A 26,114-nucleotide genomic window follows, 5' to 3' on the forward strand; every position below is an offset into this window, starting at 1 on the left:
GCATTGGAGAAAGAAATGGCAACCCACTCCAGTGTTCTTGCCTGGAGAATCCCAGGGACAGGCTGCTATCTATGGGGTCGCACAGAGTCGGACACGACTGAAGCGACTTAGCAGCAGCAGCAGCAGCATAATAATCCTTTTTTTAAAGTTCTCTACCCCCTATATTGACCCCCCCCTTCTCTCTCCACTGGTAACACTAGTTTATTCTGTTTTATCTTTGAGTCTGCATCTTTTTTAACTCACTAGTTTGTTGTATTTTTCAGATTCCACATATTAGTGATATCTTACAGTATTCTGTCTCTCTGACTTACTTCACTTAATATAGTGCCCTCCAAGTCCATCCACCTTGCAGCAAATGGCAAAATTTCATTCTTTTTCATGGCTTAATAGTATTCCATTGTGTGTGTATATACACACACACACACACACACACACACAACATCTTTTTTATCCATCCCTCTGTTGATGGACACTTAGGTTGCTTCCATACCTTTACTATATTAAGTTGTACTGCTTTGAACACTGAGTGCATTATCTTTTTGAATTAGTGTTTTTGTTTTTTTCAGATGTATACCCTGAAGCAGAACTGCTGGGGTATAAGGTACGAGACCTACACCATTTAATTCCAGAGCCAGACTTCCTATTATTATACTGTGGGCCTTTCAGGCAGTTTATCTGACATGTACACAGGAGGATGTCTGAAGAGTTACATATCATAGTTAAACCAACTATGTGATGGTTTCTATAGAACACTGGCCATTAAAAAGAAAATGAGGCAGCCGCTCATAAGCTGCATGCACACCCTCACACTGAAGGTGTGCCAGGGGCCCACACGGCCCCACATGAGGGTGTGCCAGGGGCCCACTCGGCCCCACACAAGGGTGTGCCAGGGGCCCACGGGCAGCCAGAAGGGCAGTGGGAGGCAGAGCTCCCCTCACAGCCTCAGCTCCCTCTTCTGGGAACCGTGGAAGCCAGAACACAGGTCCAGGGAGGTCAAAATCCTCATTTCTCTGTAACATTTACACATTTAATTTCTCCATCCATAGTTATATACAAAGACAACTAATTAAAAATTAAATTAAAATCAACAGACACACACACAAGAATATACAAATGAACTTAATTACAAAACAGAAATAGACTCACAGACATAGAAAACAAACTTATGGTTACCAAAGGGGGAGGTGGAGGAAAGGGACAACTTTGAAGGTTGGAGTTAACCGATACACACTACTGTATATAAAATAGATAAACAGCAGGTCCTACGATATAGCACAGGGAACTATACACAATATCTTGTAATAATCTATAATGGGAAAAGAATCTGAAAAAGAACAGATTTTTATATATGTATGCCTGAATCCCTTTGCTATACACCTGAAACTAACACGTTGTGTAAATCAACTACACTTCAATTAAAAAACAAAAACCAATACAAAGAATAGTATTGCCTGTACTCAGTAAGGAACTCGATAAAGGGTATTAGCAATAAGGCTTCAATCCACTAATGAACTCATGCACATTTGGGAGTAGGGGCCCCTTTGTCCCCCTTTCAGCTCCTTTGCCCGTCTTTCAAATGTGTCTTGAACAAGCACAGCAAAGAGCTGGGGAGAAAAACAAAGCAGGAGGTCAGCCCCTTCTCAACCCTGAGGGCTCCAGCTGGACAAAGCTCTGACCCGAAGGCAGGCGGTGACAGGAGAGGGGTGGAACCGGGGTCTCCTGCATTGAGGCAGATTCTTTACCATCTGAGCCACCAGGGAAGCCCCAGTTCACAAATTAGAATCTTTGTAAAATTGTTAACAGGGATTCTCTTTTTTGCGGGGGTGGAATGATGAGGTGTTTTCAGTTCTCATAACTCCGTAATGATTTGATTTTCGTGCAGAAAGCATCTGTAGTAATCAGGAAAGCAATACAGACACACATCTAGAGAGAGTTCTTGGGATGTGTGCTCGGTCTCAGTGGGGTGGGGGGAGCCCCTGCTATTTGGGGGGCTGCACCTCTCAGTGTGACCTGCGTTGGGACCACGTTAGCTGCAGAGGGAGCCGGGCATCCCAAGATTTTCGTTTGGCACAGAAGGGCACCTCCCACCCCATGCCCCCAGCATCAGGGATCAAAGCATGTGACACCCAGGGCGGGGCCTCAAGCTCAGCATCCCCGTCAAAAGTCCCTGCGGCCACAACTGCAAAATCACTCTTGGATGCAGGCGGCTTGGACTGCACAGGTCTCATATACAGGTTAACACACAACAGAGAGGGGAAGGAAAAGTGGGGAGAGGAAGACAAGCAAACAAAGGGAAAGAGGTAGGGGTCAGTGAACCGGCAGCACACCTCACACGCTGCTCTCCCGGCCAGGCTGACACAGCAGAATGGGGGTGTTCTCCTACACTGGAGACAAACACACATGGGCCACTTGCCAGCCAAGTTACTCTGGGAACTCTCTGACCCTAGCCTCTTCATCTGTGAGAGGGGATAATCAACTGGCCCTACAGCGTTATTCTGAGAAATAAACTGGAAAACATACAAAGCCTCCAAACTAGAAATCAAGCACTAGCATCTGGCCAAAGAAGTGATACCAACTGCTTTGATTATTCTGGGTGCTTTACAGCCCAAGTTTTCCTGGTTTCAGTATAATAAAGTCTCACTGGGGAACAAAGGGATCTGCAGACCACAGTTTTTTAGGTGACTTCAAATACCACTTTGAAGTACTTTAGCTACTTGATGCAAAGAGCTGACTCACTGGAAAAGACTCTGATGCTGGGAAAGATTGAGGGCAAAAGGAGAAGAGGGCGACAGAGGATGAGATGGTTGGATGACATCACTGACTCAATGGACATGAGTTTGAGCAAACTCCAGGAGATGGTGAAAGGCAGGGAAGCCTGTCCACAGCCTGGCGTGCTGTGGTCCATGGGGTTGCAAAGAGTCGGACATGACTGAGAGACTGAACAATAACAACAAAAGCATCACTTTTCATCTAAGACATTTCTACTGAATAAAAATCTGTCTAAAATGAGTCTCAACTACTTGCTTTTGAAAATGGGCACACAAAAGAGAATTTCACCTTTCCTGGTTGAATCCACTGCTGCATTGTGGTATTGCACAAAGAACCAGGCAGCCCTGGGTCTGCAGGCGCTTCTGCTGTGTTAATGCCCTTGCCAGGCGGTCAGCTGTCCTTCCTCCCTCCTGCCGGGCATCACTGTCCACAGCCACTCACTTCCTCTCCCCATTCCCGAGAAACTGGATAAACGATCCAACTTGAAAGAATACACACGGGGGTGTTGACAGTCCCATCTCTCTTGAGAAAGAACATATACTTTAGTGTTGGAGAAATCTTTGTGCTTCTTTTTTGATTACTGGCTGTATTCTAGAGTTTCTATCCTACATGAGGACTGTTTTGGCCAAAGAGTTTTTGCCATATATCGCTGTGTGTCGTTTACATGGCATTAGATTTTGTAGAATGAGGATTTCATGAATTTTTTTTTTTTTTTTGGCTCATTCTACACTGGACCAAATCTTATATAGAAAGAAAAAAGTGGGGCTCCAACTGTATCATAGGTTTCCTTAATAACTGGATACTGGCTCACTATTTCTGCCTGGAGTTCACATGTTTTACTGGCAGCAACAGCAATTTTCTTTGGGGTAGCACTGGGTGAGGGGTTGAGGTAAGGCTTTGTACCATTAGTATCATCAAACAGTACCGAAATGTACAGAGCAGGAACCATGAGTCATACTTGTACAGAGATTGATTATTTGGGGGAATTTAATTCAAATAGCTCAGCTGATAAAGAATCTGCCTGCAATGCAGAAGACCCCAGTTCGATTCCTGGGTTGGGAAGATCTGCTGGAGAAGGGATAGGCTACCCATTCCAGTATTCTTGGGCTTCCCTTGTGGCTAAACTGGTAAAGAATCCACCTGCAATTCGGGAGACCTGGGTTTGGTCCCTGGGCTGGTAAAATCCCCTGGAGACGGGAAAGGCAACCCACTCCAGTACTCTGGCCTGGAGAAGTCCATGGATTATATAGTCCATGGGGTCGCAAAGAGTGAGACATGACTGAGCAACCTGTGCTTTCAGTCAGAAACAGACTCACAGACATAGAGAACAGACGTGTGGCTGCCAAGGTGGGGGGTGGGGGTGGGGGAGGGTTGGACCAGGAGTTTGGGGTTAGTAGATGCAAACTGTTATATACAGGATGGATAAACAACAAGGTCCTACTGTACAGCACAGGGAACTGCATTCAGTATCCTGTGATAAACCATAATAGGAAAGAATATGAAAAATAATGTATATATCTCATATAACTGAATCACTTTGCTATACAGCAGAAATTACCACAACATTGTAAATCAACAATACTTCAATAAAATTTTAAGAAGTATATATTTTCTCTAAAGTATTTGCCATTTTTAAAACAATACTATTCTAATACTATTTTTAAACTTTTAAGAATAACATCACAGCTTGCAGTTCATGACAGCTTAAGTGTATGAAGTGACCATTCCATGTGTTGAATTAACTAGACATCTTGAATTAACTAGAAATTCAGAGCAATTATTTCCAAAGAATTATTGTACAGCGTCCAAGGCAGCAACCACTTTTAGAGCTGATCTGTCGTATTTCTAAAGCACTGTAAACATACAGATGCCATAATTATTTGAAATCCAGGCTATAAAGTAAACAGCACATAAATATCAAATTATATCTCAATATAAATGTCTACTTTGATATTTTTATTTCATTCAGTAAAACGAAGTGGTTAAAATGCCTTGAAATCTTCCACATTAAGTTCAATAAATAACCCATCCTTCATCTGTAACTTCCTACCCCCACCCCCAAACACTACAGCCAGGCTTGGGGAAACCTCACAGACATACCCTCCTTGTGCACATGCATGTGTACAACTTGAGTGCGTCCGCCTGGCTCGGGGCATGGTGGGGGTGTTCAGGATACAGGTCTCACCACTGCATCCCAAGGGCAACCTCTCTGCACTGGGTGAAATTCATTGGCGAGGTCCACGTGACACACTTGGGCATCTAACCAAAATAGCATCCGATCTTTGGGGTTTTCCCTCATGATTCTGGGGTAGTAGGGGGTGATTTCTCTGGTAGAGTGCTTTCTTTGAGTACAGAAGCAGAAGAAGTATGGATGGGTCTCTGGAGAGGAGGCAGTGGGCAGGCTGCTCGCGGTGGGTCTGCTTCGTCTTACCTTTGACAGACCCTCCACTTGACCAAACCGGACAAGCTTCTCTGAGCCAGTTTCTCGACTATGCCCTGTTCTTAGGTCTGGTCTTGAGCCCAGTCATCTCCCATTCTCCACATGTGCTTATTCTCCATATCTGACCAGCTCTCCTCACCTCCCCCCACTCCCCACCCCCACTGGTGATGTCTGATCGTCTGCCCACCTTCAGCAGGAATCCTCCCATCTGTTTAGCCAGGATGCCCCTTCCCCTGATGCTTCCTCTTTGGGGGTTCCCACTCTGATCCCCGTCCTGCTCCTGGGTGCTCGCCTCCCACGTGTCCACCTGGATTTGAAACTGAACCCAGTTGTAGGCCGCAGTCTCTGCTGCAAAAGTTCCTGAACAGAAGTTCCTTTTACTGCTTTAACCTCTGTCCGACATGTCGCAGGTGGCCCTGAGTTCTCCCTCTGATCCTTTTATTAGAAGGAGTGTGTGTGTGTCTGGCATGGTGTGGTGTGGGAGGAAAGAGTGAGTCAGTCACCAGCCTGGGCTCTAGAATTAGTGACATGTGTTAGCTCAGTTGGTAAAGAATCTGCCTGCAATGCAGAAGACCCTGGTTCGATTCCTGGGTCGGGAAGATCCGCTAGAGAAGAGATAGGCTACCCACTCCAGTGTTCTTGGGCTTCCCTTGTGGCTCAGCGGGTAAAGAATCTGCCCACAATGTGGGAGACCTGGGTTTGATCCCTGGGTCAGGAAGATCCCCTGGAGATGGGAAAGGCTGTCCACTCCGGTATTCTGGCCTGGAGAATTCCATGGACTATATAGTCCAGGAGGTCACAAAGAGTCGGACATAACTGAGTGACTTTCCTTTCACTTTCACTTTTGTTTATGGAGGACCATCTCCCATTGTTATCCATGCTAGAAACGCATGTAGGCTTCAAGACAATACTATGGCCTTTATTTTTTAAATTATGACCTGCTGGAGACATGGGTTCAATCCCTGAGTTGGGTAGCCCTCTGGAGAAGGGAATGGCAACCCACTCCAGTATTCTTGCCTGGAGAATCCCACTGGCAGAGGAGCCTGGTGGGCTACAGTGCTCCTCGGTTATGAATTCCTACTTCTCCAGGATGTATTCAGAGATGACTCCCTCCCCTTGTAAAATCTCACCACAGCGCACCCCACACCTGCTGCAAAGGTTCTGAGTCATCCCTGTTCCACCATCCTCAACAAGAGACACTGAGTAACTTTTCTTTAGCAGTAGTTAAGCCAGTGTGTAATAAAGAACTGCCTGCTGTTTAAGATAGATGAACAAATATTGTGCATTTTCCTAAAGTGTATTATTATTATTACTACCACTACTACTACTGGTGCTATTATTTAACTCCAGGGAGCAAGCCTGTAAAGGCCGTGGCAATATTTCCTAGTCGGCGAGGCCAAGCCTTCCTCCCGGGAGTTGGGGGATGCACGGAGTGGCTGCCTTGTCTCAGCTCCGAGGCAGCAGGAGGCTGGACTGAGCCGGCGGCCATGGCTCTGTCACTCTGCCCAATATTTTTAAGCTACATTTGGTGGCTTTCCAGTAGCAAAATGACTCAAAGTAAACAGTCCTCAGATCCCCTTCTCTCCTCCCTCCCTCTGCAAACCCAGAACTGAACAAAAACACAAGTGGATCCCACCTACATGCTGGGGGAGCAGGCCCCCACCCCCAACAGGGGAGATCCTCCCAGACCACGAAATGTCCCGGAGACACACTCTGGGCGCTCAAGTCGAAAGCACTACTTATTTGTGCGGCCAGTGACTATTAACTTGGGTTCTTTGAACTTTAAAAGCTCAACTTGGACGGAGAAGAAGTTATTTATAGAGAAAATCTAGGGCACAGAAATGGGAATGACAAATTAGATTCATGTGGCCAGTGTTTAGAAATCAGCTTTTTAATTTCCTTTAATAAAACAACACCAAAGACGCATCCCACCCCCCTCAAACTTTTGGTTTGTGAAAACCCGCAGTTGAGTTTTTCTAAAGAAAAATGACAAGCTAGAGCTTGTTAATATCTGCCAAACATCACTGGGCTCGATTGGGTATAATTAAACACAAATAAAGTGAGCAATGGTGTAATTAAATGGCAGAAATGAATCTTTTTATGCTTGAAAATTATATTAAATTTTGTGTAACTTTGTTCATAAGGATTAAAACAATTTTCCAAGAGGGAGACGTCTTTAAAAATAGGAAGCCCCGCATAGACTCTCATAAACTCTTGTTGTTTACAAGAGTCAATTTTTTCACATTAACTAAAGTCATCCCAATAATTGCTCAGCAAAGCTTACTTTGAAAACCATGCCAGAGACTTGAAGTCTGTTTCCAGAGGCTCATGCAAAAACTAGTTTCCTGATTTACTGCTGAGAAGGCGACCCTGTTAAAAGCTCACTGTTGGCATCAATACTCGGTGCGGGGGAGGGGCTGGGCAAACTGGAGATGGTGAGAATCCAAGTCTAATGTGGTCACTTCGGGAAAACAAAAATATCATCTCCCACACATCCCAATGCTGTTTGCTCTCATGAGCCCCTGGGACGCCACCTGACACTCACGCACATGGTCCTGGTCGAAACACCGGCAGGGCTGCTCACAGAGCCGCAGAAACCACAAGCGGTATTTTTTGCCTCAGAAATAGGAAAAAGACATTATTCATTGTCTTTATCACAGACTCTCAAAAACTAAAACCTAAACCATGCGGTGGGGGAGAGAGTAAATATGGCCCAAGGGAATAAAACCCTCAAAACAGACTCCGAATGGCTCCATGACTTACCGCATTATTTTCCAAAAGATTCAGGAAAACTACTTCCTAAGCTGAGTTACTAAAAAGTCTTTTTTTCTTTTGAAGATTTCTCTTTTGTTCCCCATTTAAATTTCTCCTTAATTGAGTTTTTAATTTTAATGAAGAGTTTGTTGGAGAAGGAAATGGCAACCCGCTCCAGTATTCTTGCCTGGAGAATCCCAGGGGCAGAGGAGCCTGGTGCCCTGCCGTCTCTGGGGTCGCACAGAGTTGGGCACGACTGAAGCGGCTTAGCAGCAGCAGCAGCAGCAGCAGCAATGAAGAGTTTGAGGTAACATTTGCATGGATCATATACTGCTGATCAAATGCGCTGTGCTGTGCTTAGTCACTCAGTCGTGTCCGACTCTTTGCGACCCCACGGACTGTAGCCCCCCAGGCTCCTCTGTCCTTGGGATTCTCCAGGCAAGCATACTGGAGTGGGTTGCCATTTCCTTCTCCAGGGGATCTTCCTGACCCAGGGATTGAACCTGGGTCTCCTGCATTGGCAGGCAGATTCTTTACCACTAGCACCACCTGGGAAGTCCCTTATATATGAGCTATGTAACGTCAACTATGTAATGCTAATATAACACATATTTACACATACAGATACATATGTGTACTTATGTGTTTGTTTACCTGATAATAACCACTATCATGGTTCCATTAATGCTACATGAGTACTGAAATGTATTAATTTGCTGTTACAACCATGTTAAGACTAGTACTGGCTTGGCCAAAAATCTCGGTTTGGAAAAACCAGAATGAACTTTTTGGCCAACCCAATATTGTATCATTGTAAGTAACAAAATGAACATGAAATTTTCTTTAAAAAGGGCCTAAATGAGAGAGATGGTGCTTGGGGCTCTTGGGCCAGGTGGGAGGGGGGTGGTTAACCTGGGAACCAAACGGGCTGCTGAGCTGTCCTTCGGCACAGAAAGCCCGGCCAGGTGCGCTGTGTCCTGGCAGCGACAGGCCCACGCCGTCACTCACTGACAGCGGGTGAGTCACTGACACCGCTAATCTCTGTGTCTCTGGTTCCCCATCTGTGAACAGGAGCAGCTAGACTCCCCTCTTCAGACCTACACTGTGAGGATTTCTGACAGCACACACGGCGATCACACAGAAGCCGACTCGTGACGTCAGCCACCACTGTCCATTCTCGTTGCATGATCGGTATGACAGAGTCACAGTGACAGACGTTTTGAGAGAGAGGCCTTATTTTTTATAAGACACACCCTGCAGATGCACATAACAGAAAGTATACACACAAAGTCTCAAAACAAGTACTTGTTTAAAAAGTGGCCAAAGATGGGAAGGGTGTCCATCTCAACGAGCCACAAGGATCTTATGGAACCTGGGACTGCGTTGTAGACGCCTTACACTCTCACAACTGGGAGGAAGTGAAAAGCAGTCAGAACCACAACCAACGCCGCAGGTGAGCAGAGAGCACAGCGCCCCGGGTGAGAGCTCCCCGAGGCTGGCAACAAGCCCCACTACGTGTTCTAAGGGTAGGGACCTAACCATGGGGGAGGAAGCCAGACACCTTGCGGAAAGGCAGGGCTGAAAGCTTTCCAAAGAAAATAATAATTAGGAGTAATAAAACCACAGATGGAAATTTTAAGTATACCTGCTCACCCAATGAATTTCCAAGCTTGAGTTTTAAGATACAGATAATGTTTGCAATTCAAAGAACTGCATGACCCAGACTTTGTTATTTTAGAGAGACATGAAAATAGAAGTTTTAAATTACGTTTAGTACAGCAAAATACGTTACATAGTAATGTTAGAAGAAAGATTATTTGAAAGCTCTATGTTTGGTGAATATGCTCCTTTTAAAATTTTTAATATGAAAAAAACTTTGGTTGTGGGTATGGATCATTTGATCCAGCTTTTCTGCTTTTTCATAACTAATCTAAAAGTATTTATTGTGCTTTCAAAATATCAAACACCACAGGTAACCTAACTGGTAAGCCTCAGTTAAAAAAGCAAAGATGCTTGTACTCACCTGCTTCCCTACAAATGAACAGATTCCCCCTCCAAATGATGTATTTAATATTCCAAGCAGAAAGCAATTAGATTATTTATAAATGTTGATATCTAACAATTTAACAAAAACTTAGTGAAAAAAGAATTTTTACCTCACTTTGAAAAACTTGGAAGTGACTCATTAACCAACTGAACATACTTGTTGATTTAAGTGATTTATCTGATTTTAATATACTCAGAACTTTTCTTTCCTCTGAAAGATATATGCTCTTGCTAAAAATTTAATAAAATCAGCCTGGAAGGAAAAAACTGCAAATTCACGGGTAGGCAGTTTGCAGATTTCTAGTTCCAAAGTAATGGCTTGTATTAAAAAAAAAAACAAAAACCCTCATATCCTTTGCCTTGATTAATTAACTGGGAAATAAAAATATTTTTTTACTTCCATTGGTACGTTTGAATCCTTTGCCTTTCTTATATTTTACAGTTTAGAGCCTGAGCAAGGATCACTTGCTAATTTTATTTACTAAGAGCTAAAACCAAACTAAAAGACTTGGCAAACATATTATTAGTAACACACCAATCACACATTCATTAACTTTTATCTTACTAGATTTAACTGTTACCTTTCTTTCCAAGTGGCTCAGACAGTAAAAAATCTGCCTGCAATGTGGAAGACCTGGGTTTGATCCCTGGGTTGGCAAGATACCCTGGAGGAGGGCACGGCAACACACCAGTATTACTCCCTGGAGAATCCCCATGGACAGAGGAGCTTGATGGGCTGCAGTCCATGGGGTCACAAAGAGTCAGACATGACTGAGCGCCTAAGCACCATGTACACTATGTACTAGCACTTACTTTCCAAAACCTATTTGAGGTTCATCGATCTGTTCACTCCTCTAGTAAAGACACACTTAGCGTCTGTTAAACAGAACTGAGCAGTCTGTGTAGACTATGAGCGTGAAAGCTGACTGGCTGCCTGCCAGCAGGGTGGACATATCAGGACATGCAGGAACACCCTCAGTATATGTAAATTTCTGCTTCCAAGTGGGTCTTCAGTTCAGTTCAGTTCAGTTCAGTTGCTTGGTCGTATCCAACTCTCTGTGACCCCATGGGCTGCAGCACACGAGGCTTCCCTGTCCATCACCAACTCCCACAGCTTACTCAAACTCATGTCCATTGAGTTGGTGATGCCATCCAACCATCTCATCCTCTGTCATCCCCTTCTCCTGCCCTCAATCTTTCCCAGCATCAGGGTCTTTTCCAATGAGGCAGTTTTTCACATCAGGTGGCCAAAGTATTGGAGTTTCCACTTCAGCATCAGTCCTTCCAATGAATATTTAGGACTGATTTCCTTTAGGATGGACTGGTTGGATCTCGTTGCAGTCCAAGGGACTCTCAAGAGTCTTCTCCAACACACAGGTCAAAACCATCAATTCTTTGGAGCTCAGCTTTCTTTAGAGTCCAACTCTCAACATCCATACATGACTACTGGAAAAACCATAGCTTTGACTAGATGGACCTTTGTTGGCAAAGTGATGTCTCTGCTTTTTAATATGCTGTCTAGGTTGGTCATAACTTTTCTTCCAAGGAGCAAGTGTCTTCTAATTTCATGGCTGCAGTCACCATCTGCACTGATTTTGAAGCCCCCCAAAATAAAGTCTCTCACTGTTTCTGCTGTTTTCCCATCTATTTGTCATGAAGTGATGGGACTGGATGCCATGATCTTAGTTTTCTGAAGGTTGACTTTTAAGCCAGCTTTTTCACTCTCCTCATTACCTTCATCAAGAGGCTCTTTAGTTCTTCTTCACTTTCTGCCATAAGGGTGGTGTCATCTGCATATCTGAGGTTATTGATATTTCTCCTGGCAATCCTGATTCCAGCTTGTGCTTCATTCAGACTGGCATTTCTCATGATGTACTCTGCATATAACTTAAACAAGCAGGGTGACGATATACAGTTTGACATACTCCTTTCACAATATGGAACCAGTCTGTTGTTCCATGTCCAGTTCTAACTGTTGCTTCTTGACCTGCATACAGATTTCTCAGGAGGCAGGTCAGGTGGTCTGGTATTCCCATCACTTGAAGAATTTTCCACAGTTTGTTGTAATCCACACAGTCAAAGGCTTTGGCATAGTCAATAAAGCAGAAGTAGATGTTTTTCTGGAACTCTCTTGCTTTTTTGATGATCCAATGGATGTTGGCAATTTGACCTCTGGTTCCTCTGCCTTTTCTAAATCCAGCTTGAACATCTGGAAGTTCATGGTTTGTTCACGTACTGTTGAAGCCTGGCTTGGAGAATTTTGAGCATTACTTTACTAACGTGTGAGATGAGTACAATTGTGTGGTAGTTTGATCATTCTTTGCCATTGCCTTTCTTTGGGACTGGAATGAAAACTGACTTTTTCCAGTCCTGTGGCCACTGCTGAGTTTTCCAAATTTGCTGGCATATTGAGTGCAGCACTTTCACAGCATCATCTTTTAGGATTTGAAACAGCTCAACTGGAAGTCCATCACCTCCACTAGCTTTGTTCATAGTGATGCTTCCTAAGGCCCACTTGACTTCGCATTCCAGAATGTCTGGCTCTAGGAGAGTGATCACACCATCATGGTTATCTGGGTCATGAAGATCTTTTTTGTACAGTTCTTCTGTGTATTCTTGCCACCTCCTCTTAATATCTTCTGCTTCTGTTAGGTTCATACCATTTCTGTCCTTTATTGTGCCCATCTTTGCATCAAATATTCCCTTGGTATCTCTAATTTTCTTGATGAAATCTCTAGTCTTTCCCATTCTATTGTTTTCCTCTATTTCTTTGCATTGATCACTGAAGAAGGCTTTCTTATCTCTCCTTGCTATTCTTTGAAACTCTGCATTCAAATGGCTATATCTTTCCTTTCCTCCTTTGTCTTCAGCCTCTCTTCTTTTCTCAGCTATTTATAAGGCCTCCTCAGACAACCATTTTGTCTTTTCCATTTCTTTTTCTTGGGAATGGTCTTGATCACTGCTCCTGTACAATGTTATGAACTTTCATCCAGATCTATCAGATCTAATCCCATCAATCTATTTCTCACTTCCACTATATAATCATAAGGGATTTGATTTAGGTTATACCTGAATGGTCTAGTGGTTTTCCCTACTTTCTTCAATTTAAGTCTGAATTTAGCAATAAGGAGTTCATGATCTTAGCCTTAGTCAGCTCCCGGTCTTGTTTTTGCTGACTGTATAGAGCGTCTCCATATTTGGCTGCAAAGAATATAATCAATCTGATTTCAGTGTTGACCATCTGGTAATGTCCATGTGTAGAATCTTCTCTTGTGCTGTCGGAAGAGGGTGCTTGCTGTGACCAGTGCATTCTCTTGACCTGCTTCATTTTGTACTCCAAGGCCAAATTTGCCTGTTACTCCAGGTATCTCTTGACTTCTTACTTTTGCATTCCAGTCACCTATAATGAAAAGGACATCTTTTTGGGGTGTTACTTCTAGAAGGTCTTGTAGGTCTTCATAGAACCGTTCAACTTAAACTTCTTCAGTATTACTGGTTGGGGCATAAACTTGGATTACTGTGATACTGAATGGTTTGCCTGGGAAATGAACAGAGATCATTCTGTCGTTTTTGAGATTGCATCCAAGTACTGCATTTCGGACTCTTTTGTTGACTGTGATGGCTACTCCATTTCTTCTAAGGGATTCTTGCCTACAGTAGTAGAGTGGGTCTCCAGAATCTAATATTTCAGGGACATTATTACCTTCACTTTTACTCTTTTTCCCTCAATTTGTCCTGGACATTTTTAAAATGAGTAAATGAATCATAAATACAAATAAACAAAAAGAGTACGCATAGGAGAGTTATTCATTGCTTCCTCTTGTTGCTGTTAATGAAATAAAGTTGGACAGCTATTGCAACAATCAGGGAAAATTACTCCCTAATGAAAAATACTTCTTCTGGCTATCCATGGGAAATTATGAAATATGGAAACTACTATCGGTTAACCTCAGAAGACGAGTTTAAAAAAAAAACAGTGGAGTTGATAGAAACTTCATCTTCATTCTCTAGATAAATGATGAAGGTTAGTGAATGGTTTCTTAGAAATGACTTAACTCATCTCTTCAAATCTGTGAGTTTTCATTCAGAGTTAAGAGAGATTTGGAAAAGAAGAACTCTGAGGGGTAGAAACACTGCTATTTTCCTCCCAGGAATGATCGCATTCTTAACTTTGTCGCTAGATCCCAGATATGCAGTGTGCCATTATAAAGGACCTTTTTTACAACAGAGAGGGATTAAGAAAACATCAGGCAGAGTGCTCCAGTTAACTTGACTTTGCAGACTTCAAAACTCGGCCAGTTTCTGCCCAGACGGATGGCGCAGGAGGCTGAAAGCCATCACATATTAAACACAACACCCAGACAGGCCATCCACCAGGAATTACTTCTGGAATGCATAATTCTTTGTTTCCCGATGTTTGCAGATGATCGATCAGAAATCTATGAATGACAAGACTCAACTTCAGAGAACAGTGGACTGTAGGGGAAAGGACTTCTCTTTGAAAAGTCACTTAAAGAGACATTCTTTGTTTCTTTCCTAACAGGAAGACCTTGGTGCGTTATTTAGAACAAAACCATACATCAATTGTCCACAACTGGTAACATCTTCAAAAGGCCAGACAATAAAGCAAATGGGTGCACGGCTTCCAAGGTGCTCAGGCAGAGGAGAAGGTCCCCAGAACACCCAAGACGCTGCGTCCACCCTCTTAGAACATGGCTGCCTCACAAGCAGTCCTGAAGATGAGCCTATTTAAGATGTTCCTGAAAGGAGCTTATACTCAGCATGCTGCTGCTGCTAAGTCTCTTTAGTTATGTCCGACTCTATGTGACCCCCTGGACTGTAGCGCACCAGGCTCCTCTGTCCCTTGGATTCTCCAGGCACAAACACTGGAGTGGGTTGCCATGCCCTCCTCCAGGGGATCTTCCTGACCCAGGGATTGAACCTGCATCTCCTATGTCTTCAGCATTGACAGGTGGGTTCTTTACCACTAGCACCACCTGGGAAGTCCATACTCTGTATGGGAAAAATAATAATCACACTGGCATTGTCGAAAGCGTGTTCAAAACTCTGGCTTGGAAAACAACTGCTCCCTTGGAGCCTGGTTACTTAAAACACTGTTGGACTCTGTTCCTTGACTAGCAATGGTAACCTTCATCTTAAGAAAAAGAAGGCCCAGTAAATAGGAGCATTAACATATTCTGCTATCAATGCTTTATTTTTAAATCGTTAGTAGAATGTTGATTCTTTTTAATTAATGCAAATAAACCTTAATGATTCTTTTATTTTTTAAGGAGATTGTTTCAGGGCTTCCCTGGTGGCTCATTGGTAAAGAATTCACCTGCCAATGCATGAAACAAGGATTCGATCCCTGATCCAGAAAGATCCAACGTGGTACAGAGCAACAAAGCCACAACTGTTGAGCCCAAGTTCTAGAACCTGGGAGCCGCAACTACTGAGCCCACGTACCATGACTACTGAAGCCTGTATGCCTACAGTCCGTGCTCTACAACAAGAAAAGCCATCGCAGTTGGAAGCCCATGCACTGTGACTAGAGAGTAGCTCCTACTCTCCGCACCTAGAGAGAAGCCCATGCAGCAACTAAGACCCAGCACACACAAAAACAAAAAACTAAAATTATTAAAAAAAATTATTCTTTTGAAGTATAGTTGATTTACAATGTTATGTTAATTTCTGCTGTGCCACAGATTGATTCAGGTATACATATATATATATACATTCTCTTTCATGTTCCCTTTCATTATGGTTTATCACAGGATATTGAATACAGTTTCCTGTGCTACACAGTGAGACCTTATTGTTTAATGATTCTATTCTTTTAGTAAAATATGGTAAACATTAAAGTATATAGAACTATGACATTCATTGAGTTATGGTTACCAGAATCGACTTCTTTTGTCTCAGTGAGACACATGAATCAAATGCATTGAGGAGGGAATTGTGCAATGCTTGGCTAAAGGAGGTGACGAACCGAGAAATCGTCACCAGTCATCAACTGAAAGAATTCAGCTGCTAAGAACGCATTTAAAAAAAAACACAGATGTGGGACTTCCCTCGTGATCCAGTGGTTGAGAATCCACCTCGCAGTTCAGGGGACCCATGTTCGATCCCTGGTCGGGAAACTAAGATCCCACATGCTGCAGAGCAACTAAACCTGTGTGCCACAGCTACAGAGTTTTCACACTGCAGCAAAAGATCCCGCATGCCACAACCAAGACCTGAGGCAGCCAAGCAAATAAGCAAATAAATATAAATAAAAAACACAGGCGTACAACCGTCCCATGCACCCAACAGTTACCTTGGACAACTCCATGCCTGGCCCACACTGCTTGCACAGAACACAGCTTCCTGACTGGTCCCTGAATTCCTGCTGTCCACAGTCTCCTGTTTCACAAATCACTCTACATGCCTGAAAAAAAAAACATTTCACAAAACGTTATCTTAAGGTGAGGTAATTCTGTTTTTCACAAGAAGGGAACAGTACCTTCAGTATTTTCAACATAAACACTGAAGGTAAACATTAATTCAGAGTGAGGCCGGCCAATTCAGTTTCCACTTTAGGAAGGAAAACCACTTTTCTGGAAAAGTCAGTGAAACAATTCAAACCCGAGTCCTCTCTCTGCTTCTGAACGAGAACTCCCCTTTTCTAGAATCAATCGCCATCTTCTTCCTACACATTTCTAAACCCAAGGTAAAAACTGCTAGAAGCTCTTCTCCTTTCCAAGTGAGAAGATGACTAAAAGAACAGTTATGCAGAGACTCAGGGTACTTCCGTAACTGGAAAAATTCTGAATTTAAAAATCATATTTTTTGATCTTTAATATAACATATTCAGCTATAATGAATTTAATAACAAATAAATAAATGGAATACATAGACTGGCCTCAAGAACTCTGCTATTATCTTTTAGACATATCCAACACCCAACTTTGACGCAGAAGTTTCCACCTTTACAGTTGAATTACATTCACTTAGAGTCCATCATTCAAAAAATTCTGACAGTCTTGAGATCAGTAAAATTCCTGACAATTATGATGATGACAAAAATGGCCAAATCCTCTGCTCTTCAAAGTGAAAGTGTTACTTTCCTATTGATTGCCATTTTGCCACTTAAATGGGACCTAACAATATCCTTTTTCTAAAAATTGAAGTATTGTTGATTTTCAATGGTGTGCTAATTTCTGCTGTATAGCAAAGTGATTCAATTATACATACATATTTACACATATATATGTATGCATGCATGTTAAGTCATTTCAGTCGTGTCTGACTCTTTGCAACCCCATGGACTGTAGCTTGCCAAGCTCCTCTGTCCATGGTATTCTCCAGGCAAGAATACTGGAGTGGGTTGCCATGCCCTCCTCCAGCGGATCTTCCCAACCCAGAGATCGAACCCACATCTCTTATGTCACTGCATTGACAGGCAGATTCTTTACCACTATATATGTATACACTTTATTTTTAAATATTCTTTTCCATTATGGTTTATCACAGGATATGAACATAGTTCTCTGTGCTATACAGTAGGACTTTTTGTTTACCCATCCTATATGTAACAGTTTGCATCTGCTAACCCTAAACTCCCATTCCATCCCTCCCCCTCAGCAACCACAAGTCTGTTCTCTTTGTCCTTACAATGTACTTTGGTTCACAGCATAGGTCTTAAATGGAAGGACTATCTACTTTGCAAAAACAAAGGTTGTAAATTATTTTCAAGATACAGACTTTATTTCTTATTTTACCTAAAGACAATTAAGTTCATCTTACGTGCGCTCATCCTACAAAAGTATGTATATCTGCTTCTTAATAGCCGGTGTTTCATTAAAAAGTGTTGGAATTAATAGAATCTCAGACTGGTGACAACATTCAGTTCAAACTCTCATGCCAAGCAAGGGCCCCCTCAGTAATATTCCTGACGCTAATTCTGTTTCCCTAAATGAAAACTGAGAGCTTCAAGAGGCACGGGCAAACAGACTGGAGTGTGTAATGCTCTTTACACGGAGGTGCATAGAACAGGCTTAGTGGTAATAGCATGGGCAGTTATTCAGTACAAACTGCCTCCACTTGAAGCAAATATCTACAACGATGTCATCCAACCTCCTTAAATAAAATCCCAGCCTTATCCTCTAGAGCAAGCAGGAGGGAGAATTCAAGGTGGGGTTCAAGACCATAATTTGGGGCTAAAGGTCTAGTAATCACCTCCAGCCTCTCTTAACCACACTTGACAACCAATCTTAGAGGAAAGTGTTAGTCACTCAGTCGTGTCCTAATCTTTGAGACCCCATGGGCAGCCCACCAGGCTCCTCTGCCCATGGGATTCTCCAGGTAAGGATACTGGAATGGGTTGTCATTCCCTCCTCCAGGGGAATCTTCCTGACCCAGGGACTGAACCTTGGTCTTCCACATTGCAGGCAGATTCTTTACCTTCTGAGCCACCAGGGATTGGTTTCATTTGAGGGAAAGAGCATATTTCCTCCCACCACAAAGACACTTCCCTTGCTTTGAGAAAGAAATGCCACAGCCTCTCTCGTGGACCATTTCTTCCAACGTTTAACAACCTCAACTCAAGGAAGGGATGTTTTCCTCACATCTACCTGCATCCCAGACTCCAATCTGACCCCCACTTCCCCTCACTCTTTCTTCCAAGAAGACCTCAGGAACTGTCTTCGGTGTCAATAATCCTTTTTATATCTGTAGATCATGACTGCATCTCCAGACCGAATGTTTCAGTAATTCTTTTGAACACCCTAAAAATCTTTTGTGTGAAAGCTTTCAAAGGTTACAATACTCTATCTGGCTTTGATGCTTTTTGGAGCCAAGATGGATATAAATAATCATATAAAACAACAGAATTTAAGAATCAACTCCAAATTCTTCATGGACTGTGAAGTCATGGGCTCCAAGCTAGAATCTAAGACCTTGTTAGGGTCTAGGCTGTGCTGTGAGAGGCACCTGCCTGTAAGCCCATGAAGCATCATTATCTCAGGGCCACAAGTAATGCCATCACTGGATGATCTCATCGAGATTGAAATATATAAGTGCAATTATTGCCACAAAAGTCAAGACCCAACAGCAACCTCTGACTTATTAATTAAATGCAACAATGATAAAAGGAATTTGAAAGAAAAATTTGAAGATATGGGGTTAAAAATGGAAAATAGATTGGGTACTAGTTCTATGAATTTTTCCCCTACATTCTTATGAAAGTAAAGAGTTGACTTACCAAACAGGCTAGTAAAACTACAACTGTGAAAGATTTCTGTTGCCTGAGTAGCACCTTTGAATCCATTGCTCTTATTAAATGTATTTCTGGTTGAAGAGCTCTAAAAGAGAAGAAGATACAGTTCATGTTAATATCAGGAGTGACTGTACTTTGTATTTACTACACAGTGCTACCATTTACTATATACACTAGTAAAACATAATACTATTTAGTATGTTAGTAAAACAAAATATCATGTATGTTTTAAAAAGAACTCATCTTTTTCAAAGATACCAGAGGTAAATACTAAACAATTCTTTAAAAATTTAGGTTATGAGAACTGAAGCTTTGTCAACCTACACAGTACATAGAAAATGCCTAATGGCTCTGAATTCCTAGGCTACACATGCCTTTATTTTCTTTCTGTCCAAGTCTCTACAGTGTCAACTTCACCCAGCAAAAAATTACATTCAAACTTACAGAAATTTCCCATTTATATGGGTTTAGTCATATAGGATGATACCAATAATAAAATAACAGCTAACACATGCTAAGCACACTATGCCAGGTACTATTCTTAGCAGAACTCATTTCATCTTCACAACTACCCTAGAAGGTAGATGCTGTCATTATCCCCATTTTAGAGATGGGGAAACTGAGGCTCATTAAGGGCTGAGTCATATACCGTGTTCATGGATTGGAAGAATTAATATAGTGAAAATGAGTATACTACCCAAAGCAATCTATAGATTCAATGCAATCCCTATCAAGCTACCAATGGTATTTTTCACAGAACTAGAACAAATCATCTCACAATTTGTATGGAAATATAAGAAACCTCGAATAGCCAAAGCAATCTTGAGGAAGAAGAATGGAACTGGAGGAATCAACCTGCCTGACTTCAGGCTCTACTACAAAGCCACAGTCATCAAGACAGTATGGTACTGGCACAAAGATAGAAATACAGATCAATGGAACAAAATAGAAAGCCCAGAGATAAACCCACGCACCTATGAACACCTTATCTTCGACAAAGGAGGCAAGAATATACAATGGAGAAAAGACAATCTCTTTAATAAGTGGTGCTGGGAAAACTGGTCAACCACTTGTAAAAGAATGAAACTAGAACACTTCCTAACACCATACACAAAAATAAACTCAAAATGGATTAAAGATCTAAACGTAAGACCAGAAACTATAAAACTCCTAGAGGAAAACATAGGCAAAACACTCTCCGACATAAATCACAGCAGGATCCTCCATGACCCACCTCCCAGAATATTGGAAATAAAAGCAAAAATAAACAAATGGGACCTAATTAAAATTAAAAGCTTTTGCACAACAAAGGAAACTATAAGCAAGGTGAAAAGACAGCCTTCAGAATGGGAGAAAATAATAGCAAACGAAGCAACAGACAAACAATTAATCTCAAAAATATACAAGCAACTTCTGCAGCTGAATTCCAGAAAAATAAACGACCCAATCAAAAAATGGGCCAAAGAACTAAACAGACATTTCTCCAAAGAAGACATACAGATGGCTAACAAACACATGAAAAGATGCTCAACATCACTCATTATTAGAGAAATGCAAATCAAAACCACAATGAGGTATCATTTCACACCAGTCAGAATGGCTGCTATCCAAAAGTCTACAAGCAATAAATGCTGGAGAGGGTGTGGAGAAAAGGGAACCCTCTTACACTGTTGGTGGGAATGCAAACTAGTACAGCCACTATGGAGAACAGTGTGGAGATTCCTTAAAAAACTGGGAATAGAACTGCCATATGATCCAGCAATCCCACTGCTGGGCATACACACCGAAGAAACCAGAATTGAAAGAGACGCGTGTACCCCAATGTTCATCGCAGCACTGTTTACAATAGCCAGGACATGGAAGCAACCTAGATGTCCATCAGCAGACGAATGGATAAGGAAGCTGTGGTACATATACACAATGGAATATTACTCAGCCATTAAAAAAATACATTTGAATCGGTTCTACTGAGATGGATGAAACTGGAGCCCATTATACAGAGTGAAGTAAGCCAGAAAGAAAAACAACAATACAGTATACTAATGCATATATATGGAATTTGAAAGATGGTAACGATAACCCTATATGCGAGACAGAATAAGAGACACAGATGCATAGAACAATTTTATGGACTCTGAGGGAGAAGGTGAGGGAGGGACGTTCTGGGAGAATAGCATTGAAACATGTATATTATCATATGTGAAACAGAACACCATTCCATGTTCGATGCATGAGACAAAGGCTCAGGGCCGGGGCAATGGGATGACCCAGAGGGATGGGATGGGGAGGGAGGTGGGTAAGGGGTCCAGGAAGGGGAACACATGTAAACTCATGGCTGATTCATGTCAATGTATGGCAAAAACTATTACAATATTGTAAAGTAATTAGCCCTCAACTAAAATAAAAAAATTTATTAAAAAAAAAAAAAAGGGCTGAGTCACTTGCCTCGGGTCACATTGGTGGTAAGAGGCAGAGCTGGATGGCAACCCCGGTGGGTGGCTCCAGTGTCCTCATGACAGACACCGTGAAATCAACCTGCTCCATTTAATAAAAACTGCGTTCTTGTGTCTCAGATCTTGAGCTTCACTAAGAAGCAGGAACATCTGGCATTTATGAACTCTTCCCCAAACCAGTACAGTGCAAATTATCTACTAGCAGAAAATGAGCATTTATTAAAAAAAAAAAAAAAACACCTAAAAATCATTTACAAGTGATGAATTGGAGGCACTATCCTGACACTTCAAGAAGAACAAACAAACTAAGCCTCTTTCTTTTCCCCAGGAATGATCTAAAATGTAGAGACAAGTGTGTTTTGATTTGTTTTTATAGACTCACGCGATGTCAAGAGAAGAGATTTATTTGAACATTTTAAAAAAGTAAAGACTCATCTGGCCGCTCCACCAATCAGGCAGAGGATCAGTGGTTCAGTTTCTAACAAGAACTCAGAGCAGGTAGCCTGACTACTTGGAAAGAAACCAGAGCGAAAATCAAACAGCTCAAGAAAAACAGCAACAGTAACAACAAAGGAAGCAGGCTGAGCTGAGCAGGCTGCCTTCCCAACTGTGGACCAAACAGCCAGCTGGGGGGCACCCCACCTCCGCCAGGAGACTGTCCAGGTGGTCATCCCAGCTGCCCGAGCAGGTCCAAACATCTGGGCAACAAAAAGTCATTTTTAAACTTGGCTGAGTGAATAACCCATTTTGAGTGAATTCAAACAGCTCTTTTTTTTCTTTCCTAGCTTCTTGATCATAGCTTCCCACCCCCCCACCCCCCACCTTGCATATCTCAAAATCATCCAGCAATTACCCAACCATGCAACCTGCTGCTGTGTAGACACAGGATAGGGGTCAGAAGATAACATCACATTCCCTGAATGGAATGCTTCAGGCTGTCTCTTTCCCAGCAGGGCCCTAAATTTTTTTTAAAGTAAAAAGCACAAAACCTATGTGGAATTAAACTAACACAGAAAAGAGGTTATAAATACCAAAGTATATACATAGAACACGAGGAATAAAGAGATTGCTAGAGTCTGTGCATTGTTGTTGTTCTTGTTCAGTGGCCAAGTCATGTCTGACTCTTTGCGACCCCATGGACCGAAGCCACACCAAGCTTCCCTGTCCTTGACTATCTCCTGGAGTTTGCTCAAACGTATGTCCATTGAGTCAGTGATGCCATCCAACCATCTCGTCCTCTGTCATCCCCTTCTTCTAGAGTCTGTGAATAATCAGTCTATAGTCGAGCATCTATTTAGGACAGATAACTCTACTGGGGCATGGTGCTAATTACTGTGGAAGGCAGACAGAAGATGCAGCATCTTCTTGTAAAGACAGCTGATGACACATACCTCAAGCTAGAAGTCAAAGCGATACAATTCTGACTTCACAAGACACACCCATTTTATGTACGAAAATAAATATGCCAAAATATTATCAATGGTTTAGGTTTATACTGTGCCAATCTGGGGGGATTTTTGAGGATTCTTTATCCTAAACATTCTTTGTAGTATAAATATTTCATTAATAATGAAACAAATACATGTATCGTGCTTTTGGGGTCAAAAATGTAAGTAACATGATCCTTCTTAAAAGTTTATAAATTAAAAAAGGTGATGAGATTAAAAACCATACATACACTACCAAAAAAGAACACTGAAAAAAGTACTATGATTTTTGCATCACAAAAATTTTTTAGATGGTAAGGTAGACAAAAATTAATGAAACTAGATCCAATGTGCTGATTTGTATTGGGTTAGCCAAAAAGTTCAGGCTTTCCTTGTGGCTCAGCCGGTAAAGAATTCGCTTGCAATGTGGGAGACCTGGGTTCGATCTCTGTGTTGGAAAGATCCCCGGGAGAAGGGAAAGGGTACCCACTCCAGTATTCTGGTCTAGAGAATTCCATGGCCTATACAGTCCATGGGATCACAAAGAGTCGGACACTACTGAGCGACTTTCACTTACACTTTTTTCTTTCAGCCAAAAAGTTCATTCACGTTTTCCTGTAAGATGTTATGGGAACTTTCTGGCCAGACCAAAATATTATCTTCCCAACACACACGCTAAACTGAGTAGTTTAAATGGGAAATACAAAGGGAGCACTGCTACACCTACATTTCCAAGGGCACAGTAGGTTTGTGCCTGCAAATTATCTTCTAAACTCCTTGGCCAGACACCTTTCCATCTGCCCGCTGGCCTAGAGGTCTCATGACTGGTCCCTGCCCTCGCTGCCTGCCCAGCTCAGCCACACCCTGACACCCGCCCTTCTGCTGGACGCCCGTGATCTTGCTCCTCTGGATCTGGAGAGCCTTTCTCCTTCTGAGTCCTTCCAACAGCCAGCTCAGCGACCACTCTGCTGAATGCTGTCCACAGCCGGGCAGAGGGAAGAGCGCGGCACCCCACAGCCCTTTCCACATTCATGGACAAGGCCCAAAACACTGCACGGCAGGTCCACTCCCCAGACAGCATAGTCCTTCACAGTAGGGACCACACCTGGGACTCTGTTCCCAGCATCGGGCACACCAGGGTGCTCAGTGAACGTGTACGGAATTAAGTGGATGAAGAAGCACAAAACAATGAGAACCACATCGTGGAAAACACCTGAGATTTGGTTGTGGATAACAGATCTAATTCTTCTGTGGTGCACAGGGTAAACATTTTCTGTTTCAGACAAATATACATACATATGTGAAATCTTACTACCTTCTCAAGGCATTCAGTACATTAGATTGCACGCATGCTCAGTCACTTCATATGTGTCCGACTCTTTGTGAAACCCTGGACTGTGCCCCACCAGGCTCCTCTGTCCATGGGATTCTCCTGGCAAGAATACTGGAGCGGGTTGCTATGCCTTTCTCCAGGGGACCTTCCTGACCCAGGGACTGAACCTGAGTCCCCTGCACCTCCTGCACTGCATATGGATTCTTTACCTGCTGGGCCATCAGGTAAGCCCACATTAGATAAGGAGACAGGATTAAATGACATAGTGACATATTTTTAAACATCTTAATTCAGTTAAAAAATGCAAGTGGTCATTCGCAGAAGATTTCTTACACTGGGAGCTGGGGGCTGAAATGTGCCAGTGAACTACATCACTTCTCTTTTCTGTGGCTTCTCGTTTAACCTGGCTTTTTATACCAAGAGGCTGAGAAGTAGTTTAGGCTTGGGCGGACTATCTAGGGAGTGGCTATGGTGATATAAAGGTAAAATTCAAATAGTCTTCTGCAGGTGAACCCAGATATACCCATTTGAATGCAGAGTTCCAAAGAATAGCAAGGAGAGATAAGAAAGCCTTTCTCAGTGATCAGTGCAAAGAAATAGAGGAAAACAATAGAATGGGAAAAACTAGAGATCTCTTCAAGGAAATTAGAGACACCAAGGGAACATTTCATGCAAAGATGGGCACAGTAAAGGACAGAAATGGTATGGACCTAACAGAAGCAGAAGATACTAAGAAGAGGTGGCAAGAATACACAGAAGAACTGTACAAAAAGATCTTCATGACCCAGATAATCGCAATGGTGTGATCACTCACCTAGAGCCAGACATCCTGGAACGTGAAGTAGGCCTTAGGAAGCATCACTATGAACAAAGCTAGTGAAGGTGATAGAATTCCAGCTGAGCTATTTCAAATCCTAAAAGATGATGCTGTGAAAGTGCTGCACTCAATATGCCAGCAAATTTGGAAAACTCAGCAGTGGCCACAGGACTGGAAAAGGTCTGTTTTCAGTCCAATATCAAAGAAAGGCAATGCCAAAGAATGCTCAAACTACCGCACAATTGCACTCATCTCACACGCTAGTACAGTAATGCTCAAAATTCTCCAAGCCAGGCTTCAACAGTACGTGAACCGTGAACTTCCAGATGTTCAAGCTGGATTTAGCAAAGGCAGAGGAACCAGAGATCAAATTGCCAACATCCGCTGGATCATCGAAAAAGCAAGAGAGTTCCAGAAAAACATCTACTTCTGCTTTATTGATTATGCCAAAGCCTTTGACTGTGTGGATTACAACAAACTGTGGAAAATTCTTCAAGAGATGGGAATACCAGACCACCTGACCTGCCTCCTGAGAAATCTGTACGCAGGTTAAGAAGCAACAGTTAGAACTGGACATGGAACAACAGACTGGTTCCAAATTGGGAAAGGAGTACGTCAAGGCTGTATATTGTCACCCTGCTTATTTAACTTATATGCAGAGTACATCATGAGAAATGCTAGGCTGGATGAAGTATAAGCTGGAATTAAGATTGCCGGAAGAAATATCAATAACCTCAGATATGCAGATGACACCATCCTTATGGCAGAAAGCGAAGAAGAACTAAAGAGCCTCTTGATGAAAGTGAAAGAGGAGAGTGA

General features: G+C 42.5%; 1 protein-coding gene across 2 annotated transcripts in view; it reads right to left on the bottom strand.

Annotated features, from left to right (window-relative positions):
- Positions 1–26,114, bottom strand: part of TNFRSF19 (TNF receptor superfamily member 19) — a 91,354-nt gene that overhangs the window by 48,543 nt on the left and 16,697 nt on the right. For both annotated transcript variants that reach the window (XM_081551069.1, XM_081551068.1), the window contains exons 2-3: positions 19,251–19,350; positions 16,326–16,436 (exon numbers count right to left, since the gene is read on the bottom strand). In XM_081551069.1, the coding sequence (XP_081407195.1) occupies positions 16,326–16,436; positions 19,251–19,316 (177 nt within the window). In that variant the 5' untranslated portion in view covers positions 19,317–19,350. The remainder of the gene's footprint in view (positions 1–16,325; positions 16,437–19,250; positions 19,351–26,114) is intronic.

This window comes from Giraffa tippelskirchi, chromosome 12, assembly GCF_054371585.1.
Source record: "Giraffa tippelskirchi isolate mGirTip1 chromosome 12, T2T-mGirTip1v1.2.pri, whole genome shotgun sequence".
In the NCBI taxonomy this organism is placed as follows: domain Eukaryota; kingdom Metazoa; phylum Chordata; class Mammalia; order Artiodactyla; family Giraffidae; genus Giraffa; species Giraffa tippelskirchi.